Below are 18585 nucleotides of genomic sequence, written 5' to 3' on the forward strand. Positions count from 1 at the left end.
CATGTCTGGAGAAAACTAGACATCGCTTGCCACCTGCCCAATACCATCCCTACAGTAAAGCATCACATCCTTGATGAAAACCTGTTCCGGAGCGCTCTGGACCTTGAGGCTGGGGTGATGGTTCATCTTTCAACAGTACAATAACCCTAGGCACAGAGCCAAAATAACAAAGGAGAGGCTACAGGACAACTCTGTGAATGTCCATGAGTGTCCCAGCCAGAGCCCAGACTTGAACCCGATTGAACATCTCTGGAGAGATGTGAAAATGGCTGTGCACCGACACTCCCCATCCAAGCTGATGGAGCTTGAGAGGTACTACACAGAATGGGACAAAGTGCTCAAACCGAGGTGCGGCAAGCTTGTAGCATCATACTCAAAATGACTTGAGGCTGTAATTGCTGATAAAGGTCCTTTAACAAAGTAATAAGCAAAAGGTACATGTGATGTTTTTTGTTTATTTTATACATTTGCAAAGATTTTAAACAAACTTCTTTCATGTTGTCATTATGGGGTATTGTTAGTAGATTAGTAGATTTTGAGGAAAATAATGAATTTAATCAATTTTGGAATAAGCCTGTAACATAAGAAAATGTGGGAATACTTTCTAGATGCACTGTATGGAGTTGACTTATATCCTAACATAGCTTTTTGCTTTTTCAATCATAAAAGTCATGTCCATTTGTGAAGATAATGTTGCTGAACAAAATGTCAACGTATGATAAACTTCTGTTATTTGTTAAGTTATTTCCCTTCAATGTTAGACTCTATGGCACTGATGCAGTTTCATCCTTACACGTTCACAAATAGAGGAAATTTAAAAAAAAAATGGTTATAGTGGACTTATTTTTTCAAGATATACTTTACTTAAAGCCATTTAAGACTATTCACTTAATTCACTAACACACACTCATTCAGCATTGACAAGCTTTTATTCATTATTTAGTTTCAGTTCATAACTCAGTGGGGGTGCAGGCATCTCCCAGGATCTCCTGTCTAACCTGTGTGCATGTACACTTGCAGAACAGAAGCCATACTTTGCTTAATAACAATAATTAAAACTATAACAATAGTTGGCAAAACCAGCCATATCAGTATAAGTACTGTAGCCTACTTGTAAGCAAAATAAAAATTTTAAAATAAAAACCACAGTCTCAGTAAGTTTTGTCCAAGAAGGTACATTGGAGTCCAAAAAGTGACAACAGAGGGAGTGTTGTTGGTGGTTGATGGTCAGTTTAATAATGCAATATGCCTTATTTCAGTTAAGTCCAAAAACATTTATCATGGATGCTTTTTGTTGGATTAGTATACAACTGCAATAGAATGAAGCAGTGGGTATTTTAATTTTCACGTTGATTAAATTAATAATGTTTTATCTAAATGTGATCACAAAGTTATGCACAATTGAACTGTAGTGCTCCATATAACCCACAGAAAGGTCCATAATAAATATCTGTATCTGAAGATATCTTACTATAAAATAATGTGATGCCAAACATTTGAAGTTCAACATTTGTGAACCTGTGCCACACTATAATTTTCAACATAGCATCAGAAATCACATTTGGATATCATTGTAGTTGTAGTGTGGTATATGTACTTCTAAAAGATCTGTGCTTGTTATACAGAGAGATGTTGTGTTGGATATTAACGTGATTGAACAGAAAATATGAGAATAGGGAAAGACAGGGAGACAAACACAGACAAAAGGCAACACTAATAAAAGATTTTGACTTTTTTGACTTTTGAGTAACTAACAGTGGCTGTCCTGCGGGGCAGTTTAGGACCTGAGAAATATCTTTGATAAAGCTGATCGTCTGTTGTCTTGCATACATTTGATCTAAAGCTACATTAGGCGACTTTACATGTAGGCGACTCCAAATGGCAGCAAGGAGGTTACATTGTTACATCATTTCCATCCATCTATCAGGTTGTGGTGGAAACAGGTAGGTCAGACATACCCCTCCCCAAACATGTTTTCCAGCTCCTCCTGGGTAGTTCCGTGATGTTCCCAGGGCAGATGGGGTACGTAATCCCACTGGCCTGTTTAGGGTCTACTCCGGGGTCTTACTTAGCTGCTATTGTAAGATCTTAAAAATAAAGTGATTTATTGCCAATTTCAGTAAAGTCTCAGTTTGTAATTTAGGTGGAAGTTTTCTACATATAATGTTCCCGTCATGCAACTCTAAAGACTGAGGCTGAATGGCATGTATATATTTTTATTGTCAACAAAATAATGACAAATATTGCATTATTTCAAATGGTAATTTGTTTCGAATTCCTTTAAAATTATTTGAATGTTTTCCATGTTTTTGAGATCATGGAGAATGTGGAATAGCATTCAGCTCCAGCGATCCTCTTGGCTCCTCACATGAATGTCTGAGATTGTAGTCCAGAAATGATTCTGGAATAAATGGACAAAATTCTGATGATAAGGGGTCAATTTGAGGGGTATTTATCGCTGCTCCTTTTCCAATTATTCCCTGTGGGAAAACTGCTCTTTAGGATAATGTGCATCACATTATGAACATGGAAGCTGTAATAACATTGTTTTGTTACTGTGCCAAAATTGCTTCACTGTCCCATGGTGTGGCTTGGTTTTTATGCTGGAAGAACAGTGTTGGGATTAACTTAAAACTACAGTGTTTCCATGTTCACTGTAATGAAGAAACATGTCAGTCATTGGTGTTTTTGAACAAATATGGTATGGAATAGACCTACACTAAAAATTCTTAGCTGGATAAATATCTGGCTCATTTCGGTCTCTTCATGTGATTTGTTGACAATAAGAAAAATATCACCTGCCTTGAATTTTGACAGACAAAATAAAAGAAGTAGGACAGATATAGATATGTGTGTCACGTCACCTTTCTGAACGTTGACATTTTGGCTCATCTTATTTCTACTGACACGAGTTAAATAGACTCAGTTGCAGTGGCTGTACACTTATTGATGCTACTAATGGTACAGCAGCCAACAGAATTGTCTGCATATTGGCTATGATGTAACACAGAAAGAAATATCTTTATTGGAATCAGCTGTGAAATGACAACGAAACCTGTGTCATTCTAGTACTACTGAGAGGATAGAGGGAACTGCAATATAACAATCTATAGTAGCACTGGCACTTGGACAATAATAATCTTATATGTGACTAAGCACAAAACAAAGGGCTGTTTCAGTTTGTGTTGGTGTTTTTCTTTGTGTGGGGTCATCTTCAATATCCTTATTATCAGTCTTTTGGTTTTCTCCTGAGAAGGAGTCCTCCTAGGTCTCTACTTTGCCGTATGTCCCCTCTGGAGGACGATACTGTTTTGGGAAGGCCTTGAGCTGGAGAGCGTTAAAGGCGTATTTACGACATCCCACATTCTTCATTGTGTTCTCTCTCCTGCAGCCCTCACTGTGGACAAGCACAAGTGATGCATTATTTACTTTGGCAAGTGTTAAGTTTCTAGTGGGGTTCGGTGCAGAGACTGACCTGCGCATGCAGTCCAGAGCTTGGTAGAAGACCTGTGGGGCCAGGGCATGCTCCTGCTGCAAGATCTGGCACTGCTCCAGGGTCAGAGACATGGCTGTGCGGTCCTTGGCGCTTTTACAGCTGGTAAAACGCACTCCATTCAAGCGCCGACATGCCTTTATGATTAAAAAACAGAGATTAGAGTAGAAATCTGTGGTTTTCACTTTTCTGTCAGGGGGAATATAAGGCCATGAAAAGCAGGTTCACCTCAGCGGCCTGCCACAAAATCTCCACATTCTTGCTTTTCTTGGCGTTCACATTCTGACTTAGCTGTTTGAGCAGGTCGGGCAGACTTGTGGTACTGCGCGAGCGAGGGAGGCCTGAGGAAATACCCAGCACACAATGGTAAGATGTGGGAAATATGAGTAAATATGTGGTAACAGTATGTTGTATCTGTGCAGACTCACAGTCTTCTGGCAGGACCTCTTTAAACTGATCGTAGTAGGAGCTGAGGCGAGTCATGCTCTCCATGTTTATCACTTCCTGCAGTGATGTGTCTCCAAACCTGGAAACATGCACAATGTTACCATTTTTATCTTTCATCTAGGTTGAATATCACATTAATTCCTTACTGTCCTGCTGCCCTGTACTAAATAGGATCATGTTTTTACCACATGATTGTAAATGGATACTTTAAATGGATAAAATATTATCCATCAGTGTACACTCAATAACAGTTAAAAACAGCATGAAAACATGGTTTTAAAAAAAGTAGCTGTTTTTTAATAAATCCACTTAGATCAACAGATTCTAAAAACTACATATCCAGACAGATATTTATTTTTTGTCTGCCATCTCTGCTCTCTGCCGTCCAATCTTTCTCTGACATTTCCTGCGCTCTAGACTCAGTGACTCACTTCTCAGCCAGCGTCTGCTGTTCGTTGATCCCCACGTTGAACAGGACGGGCTGCACACGCAGCAGCATCCCATTCTGGATTTCTCGTGGCAGTGTGTCAAACATCGCTCCTGGCAATGGAACCCGGACATTGAAACCATTCCTGTTTCCTGTGATCACCGGCAGCATGTCTGGGGCAAATCCCGAAGTTGCCTGGGTAACTTTAAAGGTGACATTTCTTAGGTCCATCACTCCGACACTCATATCCTCCAGCATGGCCAGCTCCTCCCCTTTAAGAAGTCATTCATTACACGTGTATGTGAAATCCAAGTAACATTTACACAAAGTACTATTATAGCATAACCTTTGAACTGCCAGCATTTTTAAACATTGCTAAAAAGAGGTTTTAGTGCAGATGCAGATGCCAAGGCACTTTTTAAATACAAAATCTTCAGGCCTTTCTATTTATGCCATTTTTAAACATTCCTTGCACATAATTCACCCAATCTTTGAGGAATTTGGTGTATAAAATATTTCTATATGAGCCAAAAGTAAAGGTTTTCATTTGTTTCAATACCATAATTCAAATATTGTGCCTTATCTTCTACAAGCAGAATGTGAATTCAGATTTTGACAGTACATTTAAACTGACACATGTTGGTGGTGAGGACGTCTGTGCACAAAACCCATAGAGTCCAACGTGCAAAGAAGCAATCTGAATGATTGTCGATCAAAATTTGTTTTTTGATGGTGATCTAGATCTAAATAAATCCTTACAAGTTGGTAGAGGGGGGCATTTTGTTGGGTCTTTCTATTTTCTGTGAGATGATAAATTCCTAAACATGCTTACATGCAGACAAACACACACATCCCCTCACACTGGTTACCATAAGTGCTGAGCAGGCTCTCATACTGCACCAGTAAGCCGATGGTGTGTAGCTGCCTGAGGAAGCCTGAGTCACAGAGACAGTTCCTCAGTTTGAGAATGAAGCCGCAGATCAAAGCCGTCATCTGGAAACACGACTCACATTAATACAGCAACAAAAATCAAAAAAAATGTTTTTGTTTTATATCATGTACACAGTTTACTTTTTTAACATTACAATTTATGTATATCTTTCAAACTGTTTATGAAAGATATATAAACAGACCGTCTGGCAGAAGACAACATCCCGACGGTACTGCAGTGTGAGGCTCATGGCGATGGTAGGTGCGCTGTCCTGCATCAGTAGAAAAATCATGGCCTTCTTGGCTTTGTCGCTCATCAGAGCCACACAGTCTGTCAGTGTAGTGAGGAGAGGATACAGAGCATCGCTCCACTCACCTGCAGTCACAGCACACAGTTTAAACACTAATACACACACATAAATACACACTGCATGTGCAGATAATCCACATAAAAAGTTTTAGTGCACCTGCATTTAAAGACATTAAAGAGTTTAAAATTACACACACAGGCACACACACAGATTTATTAAGAAATTGTTACGCTCACCTGGGGATGTTTTTTCTACTTCTGGGCTGTTATCTATATGAGAGAAAGTTAAGAAAACGATTTTTAAAATGTAAGATAAAAAACAAACTTCAGCTGTGTTTTCCATTCCACATTATTTTAGCATAGAAACACTGAAGTAGTTTGAGGTGTGTACATAAATTAACCTACAGATGTGATCAATATGCTGTGAAACAGCATGTAGCAATCTGGTCAAAGGATAATGGTTGATGATTTGATGAATGGTGCTGGATGTGAGAATAGGAATGACAGTACAATGCACGATGGGAGCAGTGAAGATGATGATAAACACGATGATGATGATGACAGTAAATCCTTGTCTTTATGGTCAAGATGTATCCAGAAAGAGTCTTGGTTACTTTGTTTACCTCATGGGAGTAATACATTGATATTTACATTAAAATCAGTACATGACTCCAATTGTGCCTCATTCTCCTCATTCTGTGTGTGTACCTTTTTTAGTGTTATTTGGGTCCTCGCTGGTGAGCAGGAAGACGTCCTCAGAGCTACTGTCACTCTGGATTTTGTCTCTCTGCAGTAGTCTGTCCACCCTCTGGATCACACAGTCCAGGCTCTTATCAACATTTAGCCAAACCTTCTCCTGTAAGCACACACACACACACACACACACACACACACACACACACACACACACACACACACACACATTGCAAATTAAGTTAGTCAACCAAAAAAACACATGACCCAAGACAGTAAAGAGGGACTTTTTCTTACCCATTCGTCTCCATGCAAATCTGCCTGCAAGGAAGCACGCTTGTTTTTGATCCCTTCGCTGCCCTCTGAAGGAGCCGCATAGCGAGAGGGTGAGGTGGCAGCACGAGATGGAGAAGTTGGATGCCGAGAGGGGGAACGGGATGGGGAGCGAGAGGAGGGTGAAAGAGAAGAGGAGGATGGGGACGGGGTGCCTTGCTGACTGGACTCTGGGCAGGCGGCTGCAAGGGCAAGAATTGCAGTGCAAAGCAGCTTGGAATCGCACACGGTCACCAGCTGACGGGTCTGCAGAGGAATAGAAGAAAGTAGTAATGTTCTTACACTGTAGATGGAATTTAAATTAACACTGACTCAGGGCAAAACATTTTCTTTGAAGTTCATTAGCCATGGCGTTACAACTGAGGGTGAAAAGGCTGGTAATTATAATGTTTGTGTTAGCTGTGAGTAATTTTCCCTTTTGGTAGTTAAGGGAAATATATTTTTATATATCATAAATGATGTTATGAAGTACATTATAAAACATTTTAGATTAAAGAAACAAGTATAACTAAATGTAAACAATGGGACCAATAACCTAATAAAATAAAATGAAAAAAATAATTAATTAATCAAGACAAATAAAGGTTTGACTGTAATTCTAATGCAAGTCCATGTATCAATACAATTAGTTACGAGTGTAACCTACAGTAGTAAGTAGTAAGTAAGAAGCACATACCTTCTCTGTTAATATGGCCAGGGTTCTCTCCAAAGCATTCGCTGAACGTTCCTTGGCAGCTCGTGACAGCCGCTCGGTGTAGTAACACACTTGTGTCTTCAGAGTGTTAATTTGACCAATCAGCTCCTTTGCTTTCAAAACGTCCTGAGGCTGGTATGCCATTCTTTTAGAGCCAGTGCCTGCTGAGCCTTGGCTGTGCATTGATGTGTTTGTGAAAGACAGAGAGATAAAGCAGAATATAAATTGTGGAACAAGTCTGAAATACAAAAGCAATGCCAAAAACAAACAGTGCACATAATCTCACCTCTCCTCCTCGTAAGTGCTGAATCAAGAAAGGTGAGAAAAATCACAAAGTAAGATTAATTATTCACTTGTAAAATCCACCATTACACCACCATTACACCTGTGGCTCATGGGTGCTGTGTTTACAGCTTTAAGGCTCTACTTACTGTTTCCTGGCTTCTTCAAGTTTTTGCAGCAGTTTTCGGAGACCACAGCCTTTAAAGCCTTGATGATGTGCTGCAGGAGCTCCAATAGTTACAACATCATATGTCCAGTCTGACCAGAAGACATAGAGTATGAACTACGATGCTGAATAAACAGTATTATTAAAATTGTGGACAATAGTGTCTTTTAAACCCATATAAGCACAAATACCTACCATAACCAGTCTCTCCCTGTACTCTCATCCTCTGGATGTGAAGGTTAGTGGGAATAAACTCCAACTTCCTCTCAGCTTTCAAGATGCTGGACTTAAATGAAGGACCTGAACAGAAAGGAGGAATCAGGCCTCTGTATAAAAGGTGGCCATAGATACATCCTAATGTGTAATGCTTAAAGGGGCACTGAGGTAGAATACTTGGACAATAATAAAATCATTACAATGGACAACTTTTAAGTCAAAGCACCAAGTTTCAAATTTTTGTTATATATAGGTAGTATCCAAGTCCAAGATGAGATATTCAAGTGACAGAGTTGTCAAACCTCGCCAAACACAGATGACATTATACAAGAGTCTTCACTGTGTAGAAAGCTGGCACTAGTCATTTCATGGTGAATTCATTTAAAGAATTAAGGGGCAACTTCCCCAACTGTTAACTTGCTTTCTATGACTTTAGTTTAGGCTGTAAATGTACGATAATGCTTTTAAACGTCCCAGTAAAACTCCTCCAGACATCACCTGGAGGAGTTTCTCATCACTGGGAGATCATCTGTGATATCATCTGTGGGAGCTCTGGAAAAGCAGGTTGACCATGATTATAAATTCCATAGTATGCCACAACATTCAAGAGAAGAGTATCGGCTCCTGTTACACACAAAAAGGTGTTGCTCTAACCTTTGTATTCATGCAGGTCACTTATTGTCTCTTGGTAGGTGAGAATGATGGTTTGGTACTGAGTGATGATCTGCCTCCTCAGGTTTTCCCAGCATGGAGTCAGCTCACCCAGCTCTTCCAGCTCACACACCCTGTGTACCACAAAGGCTTTAATGATCAAGGCATCCAGCTGATACACAACAATGGAGCCTTGACAGCTCCTAAAATTACAAAGATTTTAAACAACAGTTATGAAAATGTCAGCAGTGGTAGTATGGTAATAATGTTGCTTTGACGTACTGATAAAAAAATAGAGTACAAAAAGAATTTACTCATAATACATTCATAATATACAATTACACACCCAGGCACCACAACATGCACTTGTGTCTGTTTAATGTCCCCAAGGAGAGATAGATGTGACTTTTCTTTTGATAAATCTGTAAACATATAATGGTTAGAAAATGACGTTGGACTTTTTTGAATATATTACGTCTTAAATCCAACTCCATCCACTACAATAATGGTTTGGGGCGTTGGGCTCAGAGTATTATATATGTATATAATATATATGGAAGGCTGTGAGGTAAATAAGACAGGATATAATAATGCTTATTTTTGCACTTTTCTAAATTTTATCCTTAGCATTTAGCTTAGCTTGCTTCCATACACGATGGAGTTTATTGTCTTGCCTAAGGACACTTTGACGTGTGGTCAATAAAGAGCTGGGGGTCAAACCTTCTAGCGGACACTATACTGCTCTACACTACACCACCGTGCTACACAGAAAATAAGCCTTACACAAAATCATCCTACGTAAATTATGTCTTGAGTTGCAATATTACTATTAACAAGTACAGAACACTACATGAGATATTACACCAATCAGAGACAACATTAAATCCATCTAGGGGTTTTAATGTGGTGGACAGGGGTCAACATAGGCACTGACTGGTCAGTGACATCTGTCCATCATAGCCAGCAGAACTGGCTGAGTGTCCACCACAACAATAAACCCACAAAGATGGATTTAAGGTTGTGGTGATTGTTATATGGTGCATATGATGAACTGGAATGCCAAAAAAGCCAACTGCACTGGGTGCAGTCCAAGTCAGTTCAGTCAGTTCAAATGTTACCTGACGGCATCTTCCTCCAGCAGCAGTTTGACGAACTGTCGAGGAACGTGCAGGGAGAGCACACTCTCTGCCATCTGCTCCAGGGTCCGCAGGTGGTTGCCATCTGTGGTGGGGAAACGGTACGTCCGCGACATGATGCCTCCGAACACTGGAGCACACCAAAACAGGCCATCAAATAGGCAATTTACAGTGACACAGGTAGCAATCCAGATTTCACCTGTCACATGATTGTAACAGGAGGATAATATGCAGTTCATACGGACACATACTCACCAGCCTTCAGCAGTGGGTCTCTACACAGAGATGAAGACTTGGACCTAATGCCCATTGATTCAGTCAGACTTTCATCAACGGGAAGAACCATCTGACACACACACACATATATATACAAAAAACGTTTTTATTCACTTATTTGCAATAACAACTACTATTTTCATTATTGAGTAATCAATTATATTATCATATTATTATTATTAAAGTGATTTATGCAGTTAACAATTAAGTATGCCTGTTCTACATTTTAACAGTTTAAGATTGTGCTATTAAATTGATTATGTTGCCCACTGTGCGTTTTAAAACAACACAAAAATAGAGCTTGGCTTCTTGCAAAAAAAATGTGTTGATTATGAAACAAACTAATCATCTAATAAATTTTTTTTCTGCATTCAAACTTTCATGGAAAAAGCTAGCAAGATTAAGTATCTCTAGCATTTAATGTCAGAAATAGATTTTGTTAAATCTCTCACCCGTCCATTAACCGTATCCCCTCTCTGTAACCTTGCAACAGGAGCTCTCTGCTCACGTTTCTCCTCAATCTGCCATGCAATGACGGTGATGTTGCCCACACGCACATTTTCTGCTGACCTGATGTAACCCAAAGTCAGTATGGAATTTATATAAGTTTGTCCTTTATAGAGGAAATAGCTCAGTGTGTTGCTGGATTTCAGCCTGTTACCTGAGAGCAAGGTGCAGTCTGTGGTGCTTGTCCTGCAGCAACTCCTTCACAGAAAACATAGATGAACCGAGCATGTACATCTGTCACAAAAAACAAGCATGGACAGTACATTTTTTAATAAATACAATCTTTATTTGTTTCCTAACAGGAAATGTAAAGGCAGTGGAGTCTTACCGTGCCCTGGGAGCGGTCCTTCACATCATAGACAGAAAGCTTGACCTGAGTCTGCTGAGTGACCATAGAGTCCTGAAAGAACGCTATACTGCTCAGGAAGATAGGGTTACTGGTGGCCTGGACAAAAACACAGATAGGGAAGGATGAAATGGGGTTAAAGTTTCTGACCCCAATCAGAAAGAAAGGTAGGGCAAACAAGTAGTGTACCTCAATGATTTCAGTTTGAGCATGCTTGGTCCAAAAGGCCTGAGGTGGAGTAGTGCAGCTGACAGCAACGAAGCTGGCTGGTTTTCGATCCAGAGATGGAGTAACAAGTTCACTGCAGGCTGTAAAATATAAACACAGGAAAAGATTACAAACTATAGGATTTACAAGATGGTCAATAACCCTCAGCCGTGGAAGAAATCTAAACCAGCATTTTAATTGTATACAGGAAAGATTTCGGGTTCATCTGTTGAAATGATCAACAACACATCATCGTCACCATTAGTGGGACCATTGAAACACAGATCTGAGGCAAATGAATAGTTGAGTGACAGTTCTGTGTGAGGTTTACACTATTAAAAACATTATAATATACAGAAAAAAGTATTACAGAAATAATGATTAGTGCATATTTTAAAGATGAAGTGGATATTACTCTTATCTTCCTTAATGTCAATAAACGCCATGTAAGGAGCAAAACCAACAACCCTTTAGTCAATGTAAATCTAATCTATAAAAAAAGCACCTTTAAAATACGCCTATGTTTGTGAGTGTTGTGTATATTTGGTGGACAAGTGAGTTTTCACTGCAGTGTGTGTCTGTTCTATTAAGTGTCTTTGTTGATTATAATAGAGGGTGCAGCTGTGGGGCAACTATGTTTTGAGTGCACAGACAACACCAGCATGTGGAGTCAATCAATATATATATTTTTTGGTCATATACCTTTGACTCAGAAGGCTTGTAGGTGTAAAGAAGCTGGGTTGTGTTACACAAAACTAAACATCTGACTATCAATAATGATACCACCCTCACTATACGGGTATATCATTTTGCAATATGTATAATATATGGCAGTGTACCTATGGGTCCCCAACTTACCCACACTAAACTCCAGAACAGGCTCGTCTGGATCCTGACTTTTGCCTGTAGGATAGAGAGAAAGGGTTGGAAAAGCTCTTTATAAATGGCGATATGTTACCATCAATGGTTGCCACGGTACCAGTTACTTAGTTACCTGAAAGAGCCAGCCCCATCATCTCAGCTGAGAGATCAAACGTGTTGGCCCGGTAGACCGACCATGGCCGATGGCGGGGGCTACGCTCCTTCCCGGCCATGGCGGGTTCACGTCTGGGATGGATTTTAAACCAAAGTAGCCAAAGAGCAGAATGATCTCGAACAGGTTCCAAAATAAAAATTATGTGTCAAAATATGAGACACGTGTATGCAGGTTTCTCTTCTGTGTTTTTCTGAGTAGTCACACACTTCTCAAGGATAAATCTGAAATAAAAACAACAAAGTGGCAAACATTACTTGCTGTACCCACAGAAGTGACTCAGATCACATATTCAAATCCTTGATATTGATGTCAATCTTACATCAATATAACAGCTGTAAATGAAAATAGATTTAAAGGTCGGCCCTGTCTACACATGTGCTCAGCATCACATTACAGTCTTCTTGTCATAAGGTTAAAGTGATGAATAAATAATATCAGAAAAACTAAATTTGACACGATGCTCCATTCTGAAATGAACAGAGTGGTTGTGCAGTTTCCTGTTAGGGCCCATTTCTTTCCCTCTGTTAATGTGCTAATTTAGGCAGTGGGGAAATGTTTAATGGGGGAAAAGTGTGACTTTTCACACAGCTGTAGAACATAAAACACTGAGCTGCAGCAGAGACTGTACAGCTTTTAGCTTTAAGACAGATAAAGTAAATGCAGCAGCTTGATGAAGAAGACCAGACGGCCACTGTACTCACGAAGCTTGTCATAGGAAGGCACAACCTGCTACACACAAAAGGTCTTTTAAACAAAATCTCAAATTAGGCTTTTTGTTATTTCAGCCTAAATAGATCTTTTCAGCTTCTGTCATCAGTGAGATGTACATGCAGCTTAGCCCATAATGAATTAAAGTTTATGAGGGGGGGTAAACATTGTTAATGTGCCTAAAACTGCACAAGTTCCACAAACGATGAATGTAAAGCTTTCAGTATTTCAACGTGGAAACCTGCTTGTTAGCTCAGAACACAGATAGTACAGAAAATACAGGTGGAAAAGGTTAGTTTTAAGGTAACCCAGCACAGTTACTGTGCAGGTAAAAGTATATTGCTACAACTCTGTGTTTGACATGTTTAGAGTTGGATGACAATAGCCAACAGCACACTGCTTATGAATGGGTACTGACTATTTTTATGATCCTGTTTACTTTATTAGGAGGGAAAATTGCAACCTGCATTAGCACATCTGGTGTTTATCCATATTCTGAGAAAAGAGCTTGATGCCCTCGTACAAATTAAAGAAACAAATATTAACCTCTGCAGCAGTGAAAACCACAACAAGCAGCAATAACAGTGTGAGGAGCTTCGGTGCTGTAAAACATGTGCTGTCAGTTGATATTTCTGGACACACACAGGTTTTCTCTGTGCCTGTGGTGTTCACTTTGTGTTTAGCCCTTTTTAATAAGTGCTACTAGCTGATAGTGTCTTGTTAGCTGTATGAAAGTTTGTGTAAATTTTACCTGTAAACACACATTCCATACATAGTAAAACGTAGATTCATGGCCACTTACAGTAGAGACCTTAACAAAGGATCTGAAACAGTACAACAACTCATATATTTTATAAAGACCAACACCCGACACTGTCATTCTCAGAGCAAAATGTGTGGTAGAAGAGAAGAGAAATGTAGTGTCACACAGTGCAGCACTCGGTGAATTTGATCTAGCTACTGCAAAACATAACTAAGCATGAACAGTATGAACAACGAAATAGCAAGTGGGGGACAAAAAATGATGCAAGGAGGAAATGTGAAAGGTTAAGAGGACAGAAAAGGGAAGCAGCAAGTGGCCTAATTACTCTGGTGCTGAATGATGCTTAAACTTGCCCTGAGAGGTAAATGATTGTATTTCCTGTTGCATGTCAGATTCAGTTAAACTCTCCTTTAATAAATGTGTGTTTGTGTGTGTGTGTGTGTGTGTGTCTGCATGTAGGATTAGGGAATATGTGGAACTGGGAGCATTTGTCTTGTGTGTGGTTATTCGATACCACACTGAAACTGGGAGAGAACATGCCTGTGTGTGTTTCTTATTGTGCATTCATGTATAACACCTATTTTTCCACATGAATCTGATCTGAAAAAACATGATGTCACATTCTCTCAGTGACACACACAGCACTCAACGTCTTCAGCATAGTCACACATGAAATACAAAAATGAGCGAGTCTGATGGTTTTTGCCACTTAAATCTCTGCTTCTGGCATCTCCACGTGAGACCAAAACAGATGACAATTACAGCATGGAGGCTCTGCCTCATTAGGCTGTGTGGGAGTCATTGTCAGTAGGAGCTGTCTTTTAACATGCTGTAATCTTCACTGCCTGAGGCACTGTGAGAAGCTCTCTAGGAAACCCATAGTGAATCTAATGCAAGGCCACAGGGAGTCAAAGATCATCATCATTTCATCTGTTTACTAGTCACCAGCTGCATGTAGTCTACATCAAGGTGTGGTGCTGAAACAATAAAACTGACTGGTGGACAGAACTAATTGATGACAATATTGATAATTGTTTCATTCATCTGTAAGGTAAAAGGTCCAGCATGACTGTTGCACAGAACAAGATATTAGAAGATGTCCTGCCATTTTATTATTAGAATAACTTAGAGATAAACAATCAAATCGCTGCAACTAACAGCTGTTTTATTACTGATAAATTTTCACAATTATTTGACAAAATGGTTGGTTTTTAATTTGAACAATTTTCCATAGAACCATAGAATAATTATTCTTTAAATAATTAATTGTCGGGGTAAAAGATGAGTTTTCTGTTTATCAATTAACTGATTTGTTTATCAATAGATTGTGTTTCATCTACAGTATCTACAGATCAGAACTTTGTGAAGAATAATTACATAACTTCTTACTAGAAAAGGTGAAGCCAGTGTCTACCAACTATCTGTTCTTATTAACAGTCAAAAGACCCAGATATATTTAGAACAACATAAAATGGTGAAGAACAGCAAATCCTCACTCTTTTTAGAACCAGACAATCTTTGTTACTTTTGCGTGAAAACTGATTAATTGATTAGTACAATAGTTGTGGGTTTTAGACTACTGACAAATCAATTAACTGACCTTTAATAACATTTTTTTCAGCTCCTAGAAGATTATTAGGGATGATAACCTTTATCTGTAATCCGGTCTGATTAGTAGCAATCAACACTGTAGTGTCTCACAGATGTGTCTCACAGATGCTGCTCTGGTTGGTGAGTTGGTGAGTCTCTGACCTCAATAGGACAAAACAAATCAGGGGGATTCATTCATTTTTCTTTGCCAGCTCTATAAGAAAATAATGATGGTGAATGTGCAGTAGGGAACCAAGTGGAAGTGGTGTAGAAAAGGTGGTCCTCGTGGTGCACAGTCCTCAGAGGCGGGACGGAGACAGTAGTGGCCCAGTTAGTAAGGCTGGAGGCACACAGCTGGCCCCATACAGATGCCGTGTGCACTGGGTGCACTGCAGTGCTTCAGTCAGACATCCTCACTTTGAACTCATCTCCTCTCACATTTAAATGTCTCCCAAATGGCTCATGAACCCCTTTATTCTGCTCTGTCATCAACTCTGATCTTTCATTTGCCTCATCCCCATGTTACCCTGGTGCTTTTCTCAGTTTCCACTTATTGACTCTGTTTTGGTCCAGATCTATGTGCTAAACTGCTGAAGAAACAGAGGCCACATGGCTGCAAAAAATAAAATAAAATAAAATGCTCTCTGAGAAGACTACGCAAATGAGTTGACTCCCAAGTGGAGAACATTTAAAAAGCATGGACACATACAGAGGCCCATGTCACCCAAGCATCAAAGGAGCCTCAGAGAGAAACCACTCTTGATGGTGATGAGAGTGATGAACTATTATAATGTAAGTCTAAGGTTTCACCTGATGCAGCAATACTCAGTGGATTGGCAGGTTCAGAAGTCTTTAAAAAGCCTTGTTCCATTTCTTTCTTCTTCAAAATCTTCATCACCAACAGCAAACCAGCACCCACAGGTGCGTGAGTGAGAAATAGCAGCTAGAAGTGAATCACAGAGGAACCCAGTTTAATTTGGTTCCCTCTCTGTTATGAAAAGAGTAAAACCAGTGATTCAACAGATCAAATCTAATCCTTTACGCTCTGATGGGAGCATCTGGGAAGGCCTGCAATGGCGTGACATGCTGCTTCGCAAAAACCACACATCGGGTATTAGATGTACTATGTATTCGAAAAACAAATATGTAACACATTTATAATCTTGCATCATTCATTGTCTAGGGCATCTATGCGTGAAACTATCCTGCCTCTTTACCGGGCTGGATAAAGGTCCACAGCTGACCAATGGAAATCTATTTATGGTAGCAAGGGGCCAATAATATTGTCATTAAAATGCTGAGACAATAACAAATATTGCGTCATGATATCACTGATGCTCATTCAGTGCTGCACGGTGCTGCAGGGTGGACACTTCGTCCTGCACAATTATAAAAACAGGCCATGTATAAAAACTGAACAGCTAACTCGACATCAGAGATCTTGCTATGCTTGTTAATATGTCTTGTTCAGATCCTGCTGCGAGGCGCTGCTCTCTTTTAACTACAGCGTCTACAGTGAACAAACACCCTAGAAAAAAACATGAGCCGACGAGACGTGTAATGAGAAACACAAGTGTAAAAACGAGGATCCCATACCGTTAAGACAACTGCGATGGTTTCTTTTCGTATTTGATGCGCATCCTGGATGCATCCTCGACAATGTCTGCAGTCAGGACTCGCCCTGACTCCCTGTGACACATCGAAACGTAACACCGCCTCTGAACGTGTTCTGTCCAGCAGGGGGCACTGTCCTCCTGATCTGCAGAGGCTTCATTTAACCACCGAGCGGTTGCGTCCATGAATCTACGTTAAATACTTTACAGTATCTAAATACTACAATAGTGTAAAAGACATGAATAGTGAAAATATTAAACTCCTTTTTATTAAAATTTTAAGTCTAACAATATATATACGTCAACAACATAAAAGACGACGAAATCTTTCTTGAGAAGTTAAAAAATTTTAAGAAAATACCCATGTTATGCCTGAAAATTCTAAATCTTAGTAAATTAAAAAATATTATTGAAAAGTCGGAATTATGAAATAAAAAATGTAAATATATAAATAAGAGATGTAAACCATATCAATCTAAGTTGGGAGAGTGGGTCGGAGGTTCGCGCCCCGCTCTTCCCGACCACATGTCGAAGTGTCCCCGTAGACACTGAACCCCCAACAGCCCATCGCCATCCGTGCAGTGCCAGTCCCAAAGTTGCATCCCGCGTAAAATCTGTGCCAAATAAACATGCGGAATAATGATCCGCTGTGGCGACACTGAACTCACAGGATAAGCCGGAAGGACCAAAAAAATAAAAAATAAAAATCATAATAGCTTAGGCTCTATCTCATATTAGTAAAGCAAAATCTAAATTTCGAGTTTCTAAGTTACATTTGCCATTCTGTACTTTGACCTGCACCCGTCAGGAATAAAATATATTGGGTCTAATGTTGCAATTTGTAAGTTTTCTAATGTTTTGGCTCCCTTATTCTTATAAATACTACCTCTCAATATAACGAGCTCCAGTACGACTCCACTACCCACAATGACATCTTTAATAAACACACAGCAGGGTTATCACTTGTCTGACAGTTTAAACCTAAATGTTAAAAGAAGAACTTGTAGCAGAGCTGCCGTATTGAATTGCCTACATTGTGCAGGTTTACCTAATGTTGTGGCTGACTTTTGTGTCATTTCATAATTTTGACATAGTATGTGACTCAACTACAAGTAACAAAACTGCACAACTGGAGCTCAGAGGTTCAGTGAAACTGGTGCTCTGGTGAGAGAAATGCAGTGTTAGGTTTCTAAAGAGCTTTTCATTAGCCAAATCACAGAGGCCAAATTATTTTGTGCAACATTTTGCACACCACTTCTCTCAACAACAGTTTTCACTTCGCAAATTTGGCACTTTGATTCCTACAGCAACATGTAAATGTTGGCATCTGATGACCAGTTACACTGAAAAAAGCCTCTTGTTTCCCTGATATTTATGGCGACACTGATCAATGCATGAACTTGTGTGTAACTGGAATGTAGAATAAGAATAAATAACTGCAACCTCTTCAGGTACAAGCAAAATGAAATTATTTTTAAAAAAGGTTGTTGTGAAGCATAATGATCCACAGAAAGCACCCTAGAGAATTAAGTCTTGAAATTATGTTTTATAGCAAATATTGCATTGAGGATTTTTTTAGGTAAGAAGATGACTGTCACCTGCTGGATGGTGAGTTTAGAGGGAAGAATATATTTTAGTCATAAGCTAAAGATGAAACACTTGCACAACAGAGAATGTAAGTGTCTGGTATTTGGATTGATATGCATTAGGACATTAGTTGCATATCAATCTGCACAACAAAAATCGGAAATGTATGACTGT

At 39.5% G+C, this 18585-nt stretch overlaps 1 protein-coding gene across 3 annotated transcripts; it reads right to left on the minus strand.

Annotated features, from left to right (window-relative positions):
* Nucleotides 1-910: 910 nt before the first annotated feature.
* Nucleotides 911-16946, minus strand: inpp4aa (inositol polyphosphate-4-phosphatase type I Aa). 3 transcript variants are annotated; one of them, XM_067514920.1, is made up of 24 exons: nucleotides 16808-16946; nucleotides 16022-16154; nucleotides 12109-12371; nucleotides 11973-12017; nucleotides 11097-11215; nucleotides 10890-11006; nucleotides 10716-10795; nucleotides 10507-10624; nucleotides 10034-10124; nucleotides 9761-9908; nucleotides 8646-8776; nucleotides 7971-8075; nucleotides 7759-7867; nucleotides 7614-7631; nucleotides 7310-7502; nucleotides 6598-6879; nucleotides 6316-6463; nucleotides 5845-5877; nucleotides 5501-5673; nucleotides 5237-5360; nucleotides 4372-4639; nucleotides 3922-4019; nucleotides 3722-3834; nucleotides 911-3630 (listed from the first exon to the last, which is right to left on the minus strand). In XM_067514920.1, exons 3-24 carry the CDS (start codon nucleotides 12206-12208, stop codon nucleotides 3265-3267), a joined length of 2979 nt encoding a protein of 992 aa, XP_067371021.1. In that variant the 5' UTR covers nucleotides 12209-12371; nucleotides 16022-16154; nucleotides 16808-16946; the 3' UTR covers nucleotides 911-3264. The 3 variants fall into 3 exon arrangements, with proteins under 3 accessions (XP_067371021.1, XP_067371023.1, XP_067371020.1); XM_067514922.1 differs by lacking the exon at nucleotides 16022-16154 and having other exon boundaries at nucleotides 911-3397; nucleotides 3476-3630; nucleotides 16808-16939; XM_067514919.1 differs by lacking the exon at nucleotides 16022-16154 and having other exon boundaries at nucleotides 16808-16939.
* Between the last annotated feature and the right edge of the window lie 1639 nt (nucleotides 16947-18585).

The sequence above is a fragment of the Channa argus genome, chromosome 9, assembly GCF_033026475.1.
Source record: "Channa argus isolate prfri chromosome 9, Channa argus male v1.0, whole genome shotgun sequence".
Taxonomy (NCBI): domain Eukaryota; kingdom Metazoa; phylum Chordata; class Actinopteri; order Anabantiformes; family Channidae; genus Channa; species Channa argus.

What these genes read in the sequence shown, in the direction of transcription:
- inpp4aa (XM_067514920.1), bottom strand. Translation starts at nt 12,208, where the DNA reads ATGGCCGGGAAGGAGCGTAGCCCCCGCCATCGGCCATGGTCGGTCTAC. An exon ending in CTCAAACTGAAATCATTGAG is followed by an intron (nt 11,007 to 11,096) that starts GTACACTACTTG and finishes GTTTTTGTCCAG; the next exon opens with GCCACCAGTAACCCTATCTT. An exon ending in AGAGGTCCTGCCAGAAGACT is followed by an intron (nt 3,835 to 3,921) that starts GTGAGTCTGCAC and finishes GTATTTCCTCAG; the next exon opens with GCCTCCCTCGCTCGCGCAGT.